At 37.8% G+C, this 19,099-nt stretch overlaps 1 protein-coding gene across 1 annotated transcript; it reads left to right on the top strand.

The window, feature by feature from the left end:
- The first annotated feature begins 27 nt into the window (after positions 1-27).
- Positions 28-18,886, top strand: LOC144956943 (exosome complex component RRP40-like). The gene is made up of 4 exons (XM_078887783.1): positions 28-247; positions 9,702-9,851; positions 12,975-13,126; positions 17,934-18,886. The coding sequence occupies exons 1-4, from the start codon at positions 50-52 to the stop codon at positions 18,148-18,150; spliced, it is 717 nt and encodes a 238-aa protein (XP_078743909.1). The 5' UTR covers positions 28-49; the 3' UTR covers positions 18,151-18,886.
- Positions 18,887-19,099: the final 213 nt, after the last annotated feature.

Genomic DNA, 19,099 nt, shown 5'->3' with positions numbered 1-19,099 from the left:
AAGTCAATAATCATGATTTTTATGTTGACAGTACCTCATTGTTTACAAAATGGCTGAACTCATAGGTTCAGTCGTAATGCCTGGAGATCGTGTAGCACAGACCCAACTTAAAAACGAAAACGAAAACAAAAAGATTTTGTTGGGACCCGGCGTTACAGAGGAAGACGATTGTTTGATCATTACCAAACCTGGCATCTTGAGATTTAGAGATCCGAAAGTTTATTGGGTTGATGCCCACCAGAAAAGGGTAGGAGGAGTAGAGAGGTGGGCCTTTGGCCGACCAACCTCCGCTGCACGTCCAACTCGCCTTGAGCATGCATTCACGTAAAATATAAAGATTTTTTTTAAAAACCTACCTCTGTTTCAAAAACTAGCATCTTTCAACTTTCTAAGAAACATTTTGATTTTTCAGAACTTTAGTTCGTTAAAAAAATACCGGCCAATCTGACCCGTTGAGTCGAATGAAAACGAAATTTTGTTGTTTACACGGTTCAAAGGAAATGTCGTAAATAAGCTTTCATGGACTTCCTGTGTTGTTTTTACAGTGTCACGTGACTTTTTTGAGAAATTTGTCGTCTGCTACAAATAATTAGACCGGTAGGGGTAGATATTTTCGTTGGCGAAGAGAAAAAGTGAGTATTATTTCTTGGACTTGTAGAGAGGCCTAGGGTCCACCAGCAGTCAAGTTGATTGAATAAAAGGAAAAAAGGCCTTTTTTTATCCGCCGCCACCACCACCGTGAGAGTGGAGGGGGGGGGGGGGTGCATGCCGACGAGAGGGAGACGTGTCGATTGGTGACCTTGGTGACGTAGACATCTCAAGGATGCTGGCAGTTGCAGTTGCAGGTGTTCTTAACCCCTTAACAGTGAAGCTAATTTTTTGCTTTTAGATAGTAGTTTGCTTTTATCTTTATTATTGTTAACGGGGAATACAGCGTTTCCACCAAGAGAGTAGTCAGACTATCGCAACTCGGACTTCAATTGTCTATAATAGTTTTGCCGTTACTTGTCTTTTGATGATAGAAGATTTGGTGTTAGGTCAAAGATCGAATTTCGCCGCTAAAAGGTTGCATTGCTACTGGGTTTGCTCTTCCCCCCTACCCACCTTTTTTTTTCTTCTTTTTTTTTTCACCTTAGTATTGTTGATTGCTGCTATTTCCTTTTTTATGATTAGCAAGTGCCGTAGGAGTCTCACTGGATGCAGGAGTACTGCAATTAACCCTTTGCCAGTGACACTGATTTTTTTGTTTTTCAAATAATAGTCTTCATTTATATTATTTTTTAACGCAGAAAAAACAAACGTTTCCACCATAAGAGCAGTAAGAATATTGATAAAAAGCGCTTTGAGCACGTTGGGTGGATATTGCTCTATATAAAAGCTCAAGTTTTTAAATTGTAATTTGTTTTTTGTCTTTTGATGAAAACGGTAAGATTTTATTTTTGGTCCAAGTAAGATTGATATTCGCCTTTAAAAGGTTAAGTTGTTTTGTTTTTTCAGGTTTTTTTTTGTTTTGTTTTTCAAATGCGGATACGCTGCTTCTTCCTTTTTTTTTTCCTCAACTGGCAAGCTATCGCCGTACTTACCCGCATGGCTTGCACACACAAAAGGATACATCTAAGTCACAAAACCTTATATCCAGGTCACAAAATCAGACAACTAGGCCACACATCAAGACATCTCTGTTTCGTTTGTTCCAAGATAGCAAAACAAACCAGACGTCTTGGAGTTCGAAAAAGCTTTCCATAAAATATTTGGTATTTGCAAGACCCCCAGAAACCAATTCCCTATACAGCTCTTGTGCACGGTTACTTATGACCTTGATTTCTTTCGTACCCACCCCCCAAAATCCCACTTATTGTGTGGTATAGGCAGAACATAGTAAATAGCTGGACTGCCACATGTGTGACTAAATTGGCCAAAGAGAGAATCTATACTTTGGCATTAGACACCCATTACCTGATGTCTTGGTTTTTAATCCTAGCCTAGTGAGAGAGAGAAAACAAAACAATCATACATGTATCTGCAAACAACAGAACGTTTTCATTTTACATTGAGATGGGAAGGGGAAGGGATAACATTATGACAAGAGAGAGAGAGAGAGAGAGAGAGAGGGTGAGAGAGAGAGAGAGAGAGAGAGAGAGAGAGAGAGAGATGGGCGGGGGATGGGGGGATAGTAAGGGGGAATGGGTAAAGATGAAAGAAACAATGGGTTGCCTGATGACGTAGATCAAAGGATTGTTACAGCGGTGTTCACGGAGCGTACTTCGTGAAATTTTAACCTTTTACAGTGACACTGATTTTTTTCTCCAGATTGCTTATGCAGAATAAATCGTTTCCACCAAGAGAGCAGTAGTAAGAGTATATTTCGACTCGGGCTTCAATTAAACTATAAATCGCAAAGCTTGTCTTTTAATGATAACATTAAGACTAAGATCTGGAGTTTGGGGAGTGTAAGATGGAATCTCGCCATTAATGGTTAAAATTGTTTTGATTTAAAAAAAACAACTCACACACACACACACACACACACACACACGAGCGCGCGCGGTCACGACAGCGAGGACCATCACTGACAGAATGTTGCAACGGTAAACCGGTTTACATGTACATAGATCCTGAGGCTAGATGCCCCGTTACCGTGTACGTAGGCACTCCCAAAAAAAAAGGAAGAAAGAAAGAGACACACACACACACATACTCACACACACACACACACACACACACACACACACACACACACACACCACACACGCACACAGTCTCGCATCCTCTACGGACTAATTTTGCGCACCAATTTTTACTGCACTTATGCACCAAATTGCATACCTATCTAGGGACACTTTTTTCCGTATCTTTTTCTCAATAAACTTTTTAAAAAACCTTTGTTTTGCGCGGCAGGCGGCTGGCACTAGGGGGCACCAACCTATGGGTCAGACGAGAAAAACACACGATTTAGCGAGGAATGAATCATGAAAATATTTAGGATATAATTTCAAACACAACTTTTGAAATTCATCAAGGATTGTCTAGTACCGAATGTTTTTTGATAGAAAACAAATGTATCTTCAAATCTAAACTGCTTTTGACGGTAAGCGGTAAGTTTTTATTTATTTTTCTGTCCAAACGAATTATTTGTCCTGGTTATAGAAGCTAAGTATTGGTAACACCGGCTCAGCTCTCTAGTTAGTGTTAGAGAGCTGAGCCGGTGTTACCAATACTTAGCTTCTATAACCAGGACAAATCATTCGTTTGGACAGAAAAATAAATAAAAACTTACCGCTTACCGTCAAAAGCAGTTTAGATTTGAAGATGCATTTGTTTTCTATCAAAAAACATTCGGTAATGGACAATCCTTGATGAATTTCAAAAGTTGTGTTGAAATTATATCCTAATTGTTTTCATGATTAATTCCTCGGGAAATCGTGTGGGTCCCGTTTCTGTTATCAAGGTTCCGCCTAGCCAGGCAGGGTTGCCAGATCATTTTTGAGTAAGAGACCAAACTAGCTATAGCAAGAGGCCAGATTCCTCGGCAGGAGCCCAAATACCACCAAACCCACCTTAGCCTCGCGAAAACTCTTTAGATTTGTTAAACAATTTAGATAGGATAAGGAAAATTCGTATATATAGAAGCATTAGCAAATGCAATCTGTGGCGTTAGCACGTGTTGCATTTAGATATTTAGATTGCCAAATAAAATAAGTTTTACCGGTACCAGAGTAAAACGATATAACGGGGAAAGTCAGAGGAAGCCAAAAAGTTGGTTACAGGAGGCCAAGTGGCAAAACCAAATGCAATTTGGTGCATTCTCATGTAGTTCCATATCTGAAGCAGACGTCGGAGGTCATCTTCCGCCAAGCTGATCTATCTCTTGCCAATTCTATTAAAGCAGCGCCACCTTTCTCAGCTTCATCTGTCCAAGTTCTTATCCCTTTCAAATACGTTATTCTTTGTCTTCCTCTTATTCTTTTTCCATTCATCTTTCCAGTCAAGGCGAGTATTTCCAAACCAGGGTGGCGGATAATGTGTCCTAAAAATTCCATTTGGCGTTTGATGATTTTTGTTATCAGTGATCTTTTTCTGTTTACCATTTCTAAAATTTCTTCATTTCTTTTCCTTTCCATCCATGACACCCTCATCATTCTTCTGTAAAACCACATTTCCACTGCCTCCAGTCTTTTAACCATGGTCTTGTTTATGGTCCAGCTCTCACAACCATATAGCAGCACAGACAGTACATAGCAATCCAGGACTTTGATTTTTGTTTTCATGCTAATATTCCTGTTTTTCATAATTGTATGCAGCTGGTTGAATGCATTAGTGCAGTAAAAATTGGTGCGCAAAATTAGTTCGTAGCGGATGCGAGACTGCGTGCGTGTGTGTGTGTGTGTGTGTGTGTGTGTGTGTGTATGTGCGTGTGTGTGTCTCTTTCTTTTTTGTTTTTTTTTGGGGGGGGGGGTGCGTACACGGTAACGGGGCATCTCGCCTCAGGATCTACGTACACGTAAACTGATTTACCGTTGCAACACATACAATAGATGGTCCTCGCTGTCGTGACCGCGCGCGCTCGTGTGTGTGTGTGTGTGTTATATTTTTAAAAATCAAAACAATTTTAACCATTATTGGCGAGATTCCATCTTACACTCCCCAAACTCCAGATCTTAGTCTTAATGTTATCATTAAAAGACGAGCTTTGCGATTTATAGTTTAATTGAAGCCCGAGTCGAAATATACTCTTACTACTGCTCTCTTGGTGGAAACGATTTATTCTGCATAAGCAATCTGCAGAAAAAAAACTGTCACTGTAAAAGGTTAAAGTTTCACGAAGTACGCTCCGTGAACACCGCTGTAACATTCCTTTGATCTACATCATCAGGCAACCCATTGTTTCTTTCATCTTTTCCCATTCCCCCTTACTATCCCCCCCCCCCCCATTCCCCCACCCATCTCTCTCTCTCTCTCTCTCTCTCTCTCTCTCTCTCTCTCTCTCTCTCTCTCTCTCTCTCTTGTCATAATGTTATCCCTTCCCCTTCCCATCTCATTGTAAAATGAAAACGTTCTGCTGTTTGCAGATACATGTATGATTGTTTTGTTTTTTCTCTCTCACTAGGCATTTGAAAAAAAAACAAAAACAAAACAACTTAACCTTTTAAAGGCGAATATCAATCTTACTTGGACCAAAAATAAAATCTTACCGTTTTCATCAAAAGACAAAAAACAAAATACAATTTAAAAACATGAACTTTTATATAGGGCAATATCCACCCAACGTGCTCAAAGCGCTTTTTATCAATATTCTTACTGCTCTTATGGTGGAAACGTTTTTGTTTTTCTGCGTTAAAAAATAATATAAATGAAGACTATTATTTGAAAACAAAAAAAATCAGTGTCACTGGCAAAGGGTTAATTGCAGTACTCCTGCATCCTGTGAGACTCCTACGGCACTTGCTAATCATAAAAAAGGAAATAGCAATCAACAATACTAAGGTGAAAAAAAAAAGAAGAAAAAAAAAAGGTGGGGGGGGGGAGCAAATCCAGTAGCAATGCAACCTTTTAGCGGCGAAATTCGATCTTTGACCTAACACCAAATCTTCTGTCATCAAAAGACAAGTAACGGCAAAACGATTATAGACAATTGAAGTCCGAGTTGCGATAGTCTGACTGCTCTCTTGGTGGAAACGCTGTATTCCCCGTTAACAATAATAAAGATAAAAGCAAACTATTATCTAAAAGCAAAAAATTAGCTTCGCCGTTAAGGGGTTAAGAACACCTGCAACTGCTGCCAGCACCCTTGAGATGCTCTACGTCACCCAAGGTCACCACGTCTCCCTTTCGTCTTCATGCAACACCCCCCCCCCCCCCCCCTCACCCTCCACTCTCATGGTGGTGGTGGCGGCGGATAAAAAAGGCCTTTTTTTCTTTTATTCAATCAACTTGACTGCTGGTGGACCCTAGGCCTCTCTACAAGTCCAAGAAATAATACTCACTTTTTCTCTGCTCCAACGAAAAGATCTACCCCCTACCGGTCTAATTATTTGTAGCAGACGTCAAATTTCTCAAAACGGTCACGTGACACTGTAAAAACAACACAGGAAGTCCATGAAAGCTTATTTATGGCATTTCCTTTGAACCGTGTAAACAACAAAATTTCGTTTTCATTCGACTCAACGGGTCAGATTGGCCGGTATTTTTTTAACGAACTAAAGTTCTGAAAAATCAAAATGTTTCTTAGAAAGGTGAAAGATGCTAGTTTTTGAAACAGAGGTAGGTTTTTTAAAAAAATCTTTATATTTTACGTGAATGCATGCTCAAGGCGAGTTGGACGTGCAGCGGGTCCACCAGCAGACCAGTTGATTGAATGAAAGAGAAAAAGGCCTTTTTTATCCGCCGCCACCACCACCTTGAAAGAGTGGAGGGGGGGGGGGGGGATGCATGCCGACGAGAGGGAGACGTGTCGATTGGTGACCTTGGTGACGTAAGAGCATCTCAAGGATGCTGACAGTTGCAGTGGCAGGTGTTCTTAACCCCTTAACAGCGAAGCTAATTTTTTGCTTTTAGATAGTAGTTTGCTTTTATCTTTATTATTGTTAATGGGGAATACAGCGTTTCCACCAAGAGAGTAGTCAGACTATCGCAACTCAGACTTCAATTGTCTATAATAGTTTTGCCGTTACTTGTTTTTTGATGATAGAAGATTTGGGGTTAGGTCAAAAATCCAATTTTCCCGCTAAAAGGTTGCATTGCTACTGGGTTTGCTCTCCCCCCCCCCCCCCCCCACCCACTTTTTTTTTCTTCTTTTTTTTTCACCTTAATATTGTTGATTGCTGCTATTTCCTTTTTTATGATTAGCAAGTGCCGTAGGAGTCTCACAGGATGCAGGAGTACTGCAATTAACCCTTTGCCAGTGACACTGATTTTTTTGTTTTTCAAATAATAGTCTTCATTTATATTATTTTTTAACGCAGAAAAAAAAACGTTTCCACCATAAGAGCAGTAAGAATATTGATAAAAAGCGCTTTGAGCACGTTGGGTGGATATTGCTCTATATAAAAGCTCAAGTTTTTAAATTGTAATTTGTTTTTTGTCTTTTGATGAAAACGGTAAGATTTTATTTTTGGTCCAAGTAAGATTGATATTCGCCTTTAAAAGGTTAAGTTGTTTTGTTTTATCAGTTTTTTTGTTTTGTTTTTCAAAAGCGGATACGTTGCTTCTTCCTTTTTTTCCTCAACTGGCAAGCTATCGCTGTACTTACCCGCATGGCTTGCACACACAAAAGGATACATCTAGGTCACAATACCTTACATCGAGGTCACAAAATCAGACAACTAGGTCACACATCAAGACATCTCTGTTTCGTTTGTTCCAAGATAGCAAAACAAACCAGACGTCTTGGAGTTCGAAAGAGCTTTCCATAAAATATTTGGTATTTGCAAGACCCCCAGAAACCAATTCCCTATACAGCTCTTGTGCACGGTTACTTATGACCTTGATTTCTTTCGTACCCACCCCCAGAATCCCACTTATTGTGTGTTATAGGCAGAACATAATAAATAGCTGGGCTGCCACATACGTGACTAAATTGGCCAAAGAGAGAATCTATACTTTGGCATTAGACACCCATTACCTGATGTCTTGGTTTTTAATCCTAGCCTAGTGAGAGAGGAAAAAAAACAATCATACATGTATCTGCAAACAGCAGAACGTTTTCATTTTACATTGAGATGGGAAGGGGGAGGGATAACACTATGACAAGAGAGAGAGAGAGAGGTGGGCGGGGGGATGGGGGAATGGGAAAAGATGAAAGAAACAATGGGTTGCCTGATGACGTAGATCAAAGGATTGTTACAGCGGTGTTCACGGTGCGTACTTCGTGATATTTTAACCTTTTACAGTGACACTGATTTTTTTTCTCCAGATTGCTTATGCAGAATAAATCGTTTCCACCAAGAGAACAGTAGTAAGAGTATATTTCGACTCGGGCTTCAATTAAACTATAAATCGCAAAGCTTGTCTTTTAATGATAACATTAAGACTAAGATCTGGAGTTTGGGGAGTGTAAGATGGAATCTCGCCATTAATGGTTAAAATTGTTTTGATTAAAAAAAAAAATTCACACACACACACACGAGCAGAATGTTGCAACGGTAAACCGGTTTACGTGTACATAGATCCTGAGGCTAGATGCCCCGTTACCGTGTACGTAGGCACTCCCAAAAAAAAAAGGAAGAAAGAAAGAGACACACACACACATACTCACACACACACACACACACCACACACACACACAGTCTCGCATCCTCTACGAACTAATTTTGCGCACCAATTTTTACTGCACTTATGCACCAAATTGCATACCTATCTAGGGACACTTTTTTCCGTATCTTTTCTCAATAAACTTTTTAAAAAACCTTTGTTTTGCGCGGCAGGCGGCTGGCACTAGGGGGCACCAACCACTGAATCAGACGAAAAACACACACGATTTAGCGAGGAATGAATCATGAAATTATTTAGGATATAATTTCAAACACAACTTTTGATATTCATCAAGGATTATCTAGTACCGAATGTTTTTTGATAGAAAACAAATGTATCTTCAAATCTAAACTGCTTTTGACGGTAAGCGGTAAGTTTTTTATTTATTTTTCTGTCCAAACGCATGATTTGTCCTGGTATAGAAGCTAAGTATTGGTAACACCGGCGCAGCTCTATAGTTAGTAAAATTCTCTCGATATCCTCGAACTGTTTCACGGTTTCGACGAACTAAAATGAGAGCTTCAAATTAACCCCCCCCCCATTCCCACCAACACACTGCCAATGGAGAGAAAGAGGGAGATGGGAACAAAGCTGTTGCTTTTGCGAACTTAAAACCTGGTACCACCAATTGAAGAGACCTTTCTTTCTCTCATGCTATAACTAATTCTTTCTCTTTCATGACGTCAGTCATTCATAAAGAGTTGACTTAAAGTGGAAAAAATTATATATGGGGGAGTGGGATAGGGATCGGGACTATAATGTGATGCTGATACTGATACATGTGAGTTAATAACATCATTTTATTCCCCTGCTCTATTTCTTACGATTTTTATTACGTACCACCCAGTAAATAATGTGCTTGTACAATGGGCTGAGTTACAATAGTCACAGTTCAGTTAGTTTCATCAATTGTAAGAATTAAAGGGAGAAATCGACAAATTTATCCTATATTTCTTTGAACCTTTAATTAAATGTAGTCCTTCAGAGCCATTAGGCCCATAGAGCCAGAGTTTGTCCCAGTTTCTACAGTGTGAAATGGACAATAATTAGGCCACTAAGTACTTTCCAACAGACCCAGCTACCCCATCACTGCTGGTGTACAGATGGGGCAGAAAAACATCTCGACTTCACCTGGATCAATCTTGGTCCCTTTGTGTCAGTGTGTTAAGTGAGTAATCTACCAACTAAGCTATCTGAACCCCCTTAATTTCATGGATGTAACTCATTTTGTAATTTTCTATTTTTCCCCCCCAGAAAATTTGGAAACTTTTTTTTCTTCTGATTAATGTGCTATTTTTTTTTCTTAAAACAAAGTTATTCTTCCAGTCTGGGTTACAGGATACTTGTTAAAATATGAGAAGAATGGACTGCACCAATTTAGAAAAATAAAATGAATCAGAATCAGATGTTATGTATTTAAATTTGGTTTTCAAATTTCATTTTTCTTTCAGTACATTCCTTGCAAAGGTGATTCTGTGTTGGGTATTGTGACTCAAAAAGTTGGAGACATATTTCGTGTTGATATTGGTGGTAGTGAATTAGCAAGTTTATCTTATTTATCATTTGAGGCAGCAACAAAGAAGTATCGGCCAAATGTAAAGGTAGGCTTGGGATAGTTTTACTTATATATTGCTTTAATGTACTCAAGCTGGAGACAATATTTGCAGTTACAATTTTTTTTTTTTTTTTTTTTAAAGATCTTTGTTGCTTTGTTTTCAGTCATGATATAATGTTATTGTAATTTCCAACATTTTCAAATTGTAAGCTCATTTTTTATTAAGCATTTGTATTGCTTAACAGTATTATTTTCCTGTAATTACCATTGTAGTAAGAAGCTACTCCAAAAATGATATATTCGAATATGGTTTTACTTTATTTTTTTATGTTGCCATGCTAAAATCATTTTTTAAATATTCTAAGTGGCTTGCAAGATTGTTCTGAAAATGTCATGTAATCTAAAATAAGAAAAATAAACCTTTCTCTTTCACTTCATGTCACATTCAATTTATAAAGTGGTGATTGCCTAAATGCTAACCGGCTTAGTGCCTGTCTCACCTAAATGACCAATAAATTGGTAGAACGAAATGATTTCTCTTACAGGTTCAAATCTAAATGTCGACCTTTCAAAATAGAATTTGTCTAAATGCCGGCTCTGAAAAAAAGTTTGGCAAAAACAAAGAAAGAAAGAATTTCGCTTTACCACATATGGCCAAAAGAATTGATTCATCCTCTGTTTGCAAGTCTTATGTGACATCTACACAACCCCAAATTACTGTCAATTCATTTTACATTTGCTTGTTCCACCCTCACTCTCTCATGCAGTCTCATCCTATGCCCCTCAAACTACTCTTTTTCCATCTGTAGTTCAATAAGCTTTTTACAATGGTCCCCTTCCAGTTTTAATTGTCCAGCAGTCGGTTATCTGCAAAATAAGGCAAGTAGGCTCCTCCCACTTGAATCACGCATATCCATGATAGCATGATATAGCAATGACTATCCCGCACAAATCTTTGGGCCTCTTTTTCGCTCACTAAGTGCCCAAATTCGCGACAAAATATGGGACGATGCCGTTCCGTACATGCTATTTAAAAAAACTAATTACGACGCTGTTTATCGATGAATATGACTGAAAGTTGGCACACGGTTAGAAAAGAGGTCATTTTAGATTATGTCAAGCGACAAAACTCGTACGATTACCAGAAGACCGTTAAAAATAGATTTTTACTCTTTGAAGTACAATATTTCTAAAACTACAAAGAGGAGAGATTTTGTCGCTCATAAGGTTATATATGCACATTTCTTCTATTTATATTTCAAATTTCATTGGACTATGATAAGTACTTTTCCCGTATTCTCACAAAACATCAACCCAATTTGCATTTCAATGAGTGAAAATATGGAGAAGGCCATTTTGCTTCCCTCATCGCACGACACGAAAATGACGTGAGCGAGGCAAGGCTGCCAGATGGCCAGACTTTAACCTGACCAAATTCGACTTCAAAAGTGGCTAAATAGAAAATCATATGGCTTTCACTATTAAGACTGGCCCACTTAAAATGAACTAAATTTTAACAAACAAAAAATTGAATAGACTAGGATAAATGTCACTGAGACAAAAATAGATGAATAAAATTTAATAAAAGAAACAAAATTATATATTTGGCCATACACGCGGCCATCTGGCAATCTTGTTCGCGAAGACTGACGACACAAATCCTCGCGCGCTTTTTTTGAATTAAGGTATTGTTTCATTGTTATAGTTCTGTCATAGGGATAGTAGATTAACACTCTCTTTCTCTCTCTCTCTCTCTCTCTCTCTCTCTCTCTCTCTCTCTCTCTCTCAAATAAATACTAGAAATAGCATAAGCCATGGTCTCACAGGACTGATTGATAATAATTTAGCAGGCTTTTTTCGTGTCATTTGTATGGGTTGTAGACACAAAATTACACTTCGGGAAAGTTCCAAATGATCAATATTATGTATATTTTAAAACAAAATTATAGTTGACCCTAGCCATACAGCTCTAAAACTATACAAGTTAGAACTCTTCTGATGTCTTCATCATATTTTCTGATAATTTTTCCATAAAATTGCCAAGTTTTGATATCTAATTCCATGTATTAAGAGAGATACAGCCACAAACCAGAATAAAACGCAGAAAAAGTGTCCCATATTTTCCGTATTTTTTTCTCTTTGTGAGTCATCCAAATAAATGACAGCTTTGAAACGGCATAACTTTGTTATTTTCAAAATTTAAAAAGATTTTTACTCAGTGGAGATAGGGATTTGATTTAAGAATAGTATTTCCTACAAAAATAGAAAACAAAAATTTTCATAGTCATTGCTACATAATATGCTAGGCCTTGTAGCCCAGTCCACGGGGCTTTTAGTGTTACACATGCATCTTCCACCTTTGGTCACAAAGCTCTTTGATGTCACTCAACATCAATCTGACATTACAGAAGAATCTCTCATGGAAGTATGAATGGTGATGACAGAGTTCTCATGTTATGGCATATTGGTGTTGAAGTTATTGGTTGAGTAAATGAGTTGTATGAATACACTTACACAGCGTGAGAAAGAAAGAGGCCTGCTTTCTCTGGGTTGTGTGTGTGTGTGAGTGAAGTAAAGGAGTTCCTCAGAGCCATAGGGCCTATGGAGCCAGAGTTGATTCCGGTTTCAATAGGGCTATATAAACAATAGCAATTGCTTTCTATCTTTGTATGGGATGCTGCTAATCTATAGCAAAGTACTATTCAGATTTAACAGACCTAGCAACCCAATCACTGCTGTGTGGACAGGCACCTGGGATCATTTCCACCCCCATAGCTGCCAACCGTTCCGTTAAAAACGGATTTGTTCCGTATTTGACTTCCTGAGTCCGTAAGTCCTTATTTTTAGTTCAAAATCTGTATTTTGTAATTTTTGACTAATTTGTGGTAAACAAGGCATGTGAGCCTAATGAATTATTATTATTGATCCATTATTATTACTATTACTACTACTATTATTGTTATTATTATTATTATTATTATTATTATTATTATTATTATTATTATTATTATTATTATTATTGGTGTCCAGTGAAAGTTGAAATTTCTGGGAAAAGCAGCTTTTTTTTTACTGGCTCATCATGGACTGTCATTTCATCCAGACTAAATTTTATTTTGTTTTTAATAGATTTTTTTTTTTAATGGTATTTTTTGTTTTGCTATTTCCATAGGTTGGAGACTTGTTATATGCAAAATTATTAGTTGCGAACAAAGACATGGAGCCAGAGCTGGTGTGCATTGACAGCAGTGGACGTAGTAGTGGCATGGGTGTCATTCATGGTGATGGTTTTGTGTTTACAACCTCTCTCAATCTCATTAGGAAGTAAGTTGAATGTACAGTGCAACCTCATTATAACCACATCTTTATGGCTAAAAGCAAGTAGAGTTATTGTCATAAAATAAATTTTTAAAAATAAATTTCGCTTTATTCATCCCATAGGGGAAATTTGTCTCTAGGATCGAACTCAGTACCTTTTGGGTATAAAACAGAGACCATTGCGCTGAGCCACGCTGTCCCTAGCTGAGCAACCAATAATAATAAGGGGGCGGGGGGTATGTAAAGTATTTTACTAAGGCTGTCTTTTTACAGTCATCTACAGTGGTTACCTTGAAAATAATGCCATATTGCTTCTTGAAAAGACAAAGCCAGCCATTGCAAATCTTTTTTTTTTTACACTTCAAACTCATGCTGTTTGATTTTTTCCCCGTTCTCGATGATCATGGTCAAGCTGTTAAGGGAAATTCACCTCTGAATGACACAAGACACACTACACGCTACAGCGCCATTCTCAAAAGGTGGTCTCACTAATGTTGGACAAGAGCAAAGACAAATGAAAATGAAAATATCTCTTTGAGCATGATTCTACTTTCTAATGATAGCATACCCAGTGATGCCAAAACTCCGGTCTGGAACAAAAAATTCCAGGCTCCGGGCAACTTCCGTAAAATTCCGGTGAGGTCCATTTGTTCTAAGGAACCCCCCTTCCCCCTTTCCAGCTACCACATCATCATCAGTGCCACTAGTATTACAACCATCATCACTACCACTACCACTACTACTGCAACCATCACCACATAATTACTACCACTACTACTACAACCACCACCACCACATCATCACGACCACTACTACTATAACCACCATCACCACCACATCATCATTACCACTACTACTACAACCATCACAACCACTACCACTACTACTACTACTACAACCACCACCACCACCACATCATCATCATTACCACTACTTATACAACCACCACCCCCACATCATCACTACCACTACTACAACCACCACCACCACATCGTTATCACTACCGCTAATACTACTACAACCACCACCACATCATCATCACTACCACTATTACTACAACCACCACTACCACTACTACTATAACCAACACCACCACCACATCATCATTACCACTACTACTACAACCACCACCACCACCACATCATCACTACCACTACTACTACAACCACCACTACCACATCATCACTACCACTACCACTACTACTACAGCCACCACCACCACCACGACATCATCATTACCACTACTACTACAACCACCACCATCACATCATCACTACCACTACCACTGCAACCACCACCACCACCACATTATTACTGCAACTACTACTACTACTACTACAACAACACTACCACATCATCATCACTACCACTATAACCACCACCACCACCACCACCACATCATCATCATTACCACTACTACTACAACCACCCCCACCACATCATCACTACCACTACTACTACAATCACCACCACCACATCATCACTACCACTACTACTACAACCACCACCACCACATCATCATTACCACTACTACTACAACCACCACCACCACATCATTATCACTACCATTTGTACTACAGCCACCATCACCACCACATCATCATCACTACCACTATTACTGCAACCACCACTACCACATCACGACCATTTTTACTACAACCACTATCACCACCACATCATCATCACTACCACCACTACTACAACCACCACAACCACATCATCATCACTACCATTTGTACTACAGCCACCATCACCACCACATCATCATCACTACCCCCACCACTACAACCACCACCACATCATCATCACTATCATTTGTACTACAACCACCATCACCACCACATCATCATCACTACCACCACTACTAAAACCACCACCACATCATCATCACTACCACTATTACTACACGCACCACCTCATCATCACTACCACCACTACTACTATAACCATCACCACCACCACCACCACATCATCAGAACTACCACTGTTACTACAACCACCACAACCACATCGTCATCACTACCACTACTACTGCAACCACCACAACCACATCATCATCACTACCATTTGTACTACAGCCACCATCACCACCACATCATCATCACTACCCCCACCACTACAACCACCACCACATCATCATCACTATCATTTGTACTACAACCACCATCACCACCACATCATCATCACTACCACCACTACTAAAACCACCACCACATCATCATCACTACCACTATTACTACACGCACCACCTCATCATCACTACCACCACTACTACTATAACCATCACCACCACCACCACCACATCATCAGAACTACCACTGCTACTACAACCACCACAACCACATCGTCATCACTACCACTACTACTGCAACCGTTGGGATTGTATTTCGCAATATGTTTATGTATCATAATATAATTCTAATCAGTTATCTATTTAGAACTATACAATATGTAAACACAATGCCAAATACCATCCCAATTCCCTTTTCTTGTGTGCGGAAATTCCTCTTTCAGCATTGAAATTCCTACGAGTGGTGTCTGAAACTCCTGTGAGCCAAATTTAAAGTTGGCGTCTCTGTAATTCTTAGATTTTAGTTTGTAAAGAAAAAGATTACTCTACTCATTGTTTCCAGGAAAAAGAATAATAAGTTTACTTCATGGGAGAATCTTCGACATCATTGATGACACAGAATGAATCCTATAGTGGTTTTTCTCCTCGTTTACTAAGATTCAAATGTTTATTTTTGGCCATTGACCAATAGTCGTAACATCTCTCTGAACAAATTATTCTAACAATTATAATAATAAGGGGATAACATGCTTTTAGTAATCGTTTATAGTTTAAAAAACAAGCATTAATAATGATTATTATTAAAATATAATAACATAATAATTATTTTTAAGAGTGAGGTTTCCTACGGTGGCTATTGATAGGTGTGGACTGGTGATGAGATCCGGTCGTGACACATGTTTCAACAAGGGAGTTGAAGCATATGACCAGTGTAATTCTTGATTGACTGTTACATGCTATTTTGTACGATGTTTATTGCTGACTTACTTGGATTTGTGATATGGTGCCTTCCAGCAAAAGGTGGAAATACACAAACTGGAATAATCACACAGAAATTTCCTACAATATCACTCAAAAACAAAAAAACAATCGTGAGCTTAAAAACACCTCGACCTCCACCTGAGCCGAATAGGACATCACAGTGACATAAGAAGTTGCCACATTAATAAAAATGTGATAAGCCACCAAAAATGATGGCACTTACTATTATTTTGAGATGACTGCTGTCAAAGCAGTCAAAGCTTTCATCTGACATGAGATCTATAGCTAAAGTCCCACAGTCAGTTTGCAGTGGTCAATCATTTGCAATAATTTGAAGGCCTAACATTTAAAGGTCTTAGTCTTAGTTACTTGCGTAGTATATTAACACATTAAAGTCATGATGAGGAACTTTACTGATCTTACATACCAAATTAGGGGAATGAGATAATATAATAAGAACAAAGTCCCGTTTCCAGTTAACACTGATGTTGAAGATGATAGTTTAATTTGTTTGAGAGCAATTTCTTAGAAACGTATAAAATCATATCTCACTAAAAAATTACACAATCAAAAATAAATTCTAAAATCATAAAACCCATTTATTAATTTAACTGGAAATAAAACTAGAACCAAGAGGAGAGGAGTTCTGCAGTTCCCTACATCATGATCATTGTGAAAAAAATGTCATTCTGATGTCAGAGACCATCACATTGCATAAAGCATGGTCTTGAATGTAAATCCCATTAAATAGTAAAACATACACATAAAGTTAAACATACAATTATATAATATCAGGTATAAAAAATGAAAACAAACCAGAAGCCAATAAAACAAGATTATGAGGACATTGGAATTTTTGTCACTGTCATGTCAGAGACCAGCTGTTCATTACTTTTATTATTGCAATTAATTTGATGCTATCAAACAGCTAAATGAAATTCACAATATTAAAGAGAAGAAGATCTGTTTAAAAAAAATAGATTTAGTCATGTTTTATTTTTCACAGACAAAGAAACAATTACAAATATACACATAAATGCTTATGTTTTTATTCACTGATGGCTAAATTTAAGTTAGATTTTAGAGAATTTTGAAACAAGCATCTTTCGACATCATGCAAGACAACCAAACATTGAAAAATATTTTTTTTATGACGATTTTTGAAGGTATATGAAATAGGTGGTACCCACATCACGACTTCGTGTTAGGACTATGGTAGCCAATGGGTTATTGAAATTTTAGGCTACAAAAAACTATGGGCACGCATATATTTAAACAGATTTTTAAAATCCCTGAATAGCTTTTGACCCATCACCAGACTGAAGATAATTGGTTTCTTCACCATATTGTTCCTGAGGATGAGCCATGTGTACATCCTTATGACCCAGATAAAGAAAAAGAACATTCATGAAAGTTTGACACAAGGACTCACCATGTTCCAAAACGTTCAACGTTGCTTGTATGCTGGTAAATGTTGCTATCTATTTTCTGTGACTGTCGAGGAGTAATTCATTGGTTTGAGAATGCCATTGAAATGGCTCTTGTAGCTACCCACATTTTTCACTTTTTCTGTTCATCCCCTTTTTATCTTTTATTTTTAGACTATCATCACCCCACTGTGCTCTGATAAAATTCATTGGTAAAAAAAACAAAAACAATTTTGGTTCAACATAGCCATTGAAATGGCTCTTGTAGTCTTGTAGCTATTTGTATTATTCACTCTTACCGGTTTTTCCTCTTTTAAATTTTTTTTGTTTTCAGATTATTATCACCCCACTGTGTTTTGTTGAAATCATTGGGCAAACACTTTCACTTTGAGACAGCCATTGGAATGAATGGAAGAGTATGGGTCAAGTCTGAAAATGACGTGGAAACAATCGCTATCAGTAATGCCATGCAAGCTGCTGAATTGATGACAAATGAGCAGATAAAATCCATGTGCTCAAAACTCAGCAAAGTAGTGTCTGGATTAGGATGATAGTCATAACATTTTAGAGTGAAAGAGATGTGTGTTTGTGATAACTGATGAATGAGTTTCAGTAAAGATGCAAACTGATGTTTTTTTTGTTCCATTTTGAAAATTATGGTTTACAGACACTCATGATTTGAGAAATTGGAAATGTGTTATCTTAATAGAGCTGCATTTTAAAACTAGTATACTGTCCTGTATTTAGAACTGCCCCTCAGGATGGAGAAGAGAATTTGTACTTGTTTGGGGAGACTAATGATCACTATAAGAATATAATATATAAATTCAAGTTGCCTTCAGCAGGATGAAATAGTTCTCCAAGGCCCCGAACATTTTGTGTATGTCACCATCTTTTCCCTTTCTTCAAGTTTTATTTAATTAAATATGAACTTATGTATATTATGTATTTGAAGGTTTTTTTAAATGCTTAAAAATATTTTTTTTTAGAAGCGGTGAGCAGGTTTTACGCTCTATTTGAGTTGTTGCATAAAGTGAAAGTGAAAGTCTTCATATGTACTAAATTTATAAAATATTGCCAGGTATAAAGAAAATTATTGATTTTGAAAAATTATATTTTAGAAACTGAATGTTTTTAAAAAGTAAATCAGGGGATTGCTTGTAATATATATAACATCCACCATCTATGTGTTCATAAAGAAGGTAACATTTAGTATTTCGGTAAGCTGACTGTAACAGCTTAAAATATATTTATTGTTGAATTGAATAAAATTGATGCCTACTTTAACATCTTTTGTCATTTACGGTTATGAAATGTGTCAATTTTATGTAAAAATTTCCTTTCAATAACCAGCTTACCTTTTTTTGTTTTATACCAATGAATGCACCATGTGCTTAAAGGGATAGAAGTCACAGTCACGTCCCGGATGGGGTTCCCGACCTCCCATAGGGAGCAGGGAGGTACTTGCTGTGTCTTCTATCCCCCTTTATCTGTTTTCCA

This window comes from Berghia stephanieae, chromosome 1 (assembly GCF_034508935.2).
Source record: "Berghia stephanieae isolate SIO BIC M18660-M18661 chromosome 1, UCSD_Bste_1.3, whole genome shotgun sequence".
NCBI lineage: Eukaryota > Metazoa > Mollusca > Gastropoda > Nudibranchia > Aeolidiidae > Berghia > Berghia stephanieae.
Note: the sequence above shows the minus strand (reverse complement) of the source record. Positions and strands in the feature narration are given on the sequence as shown.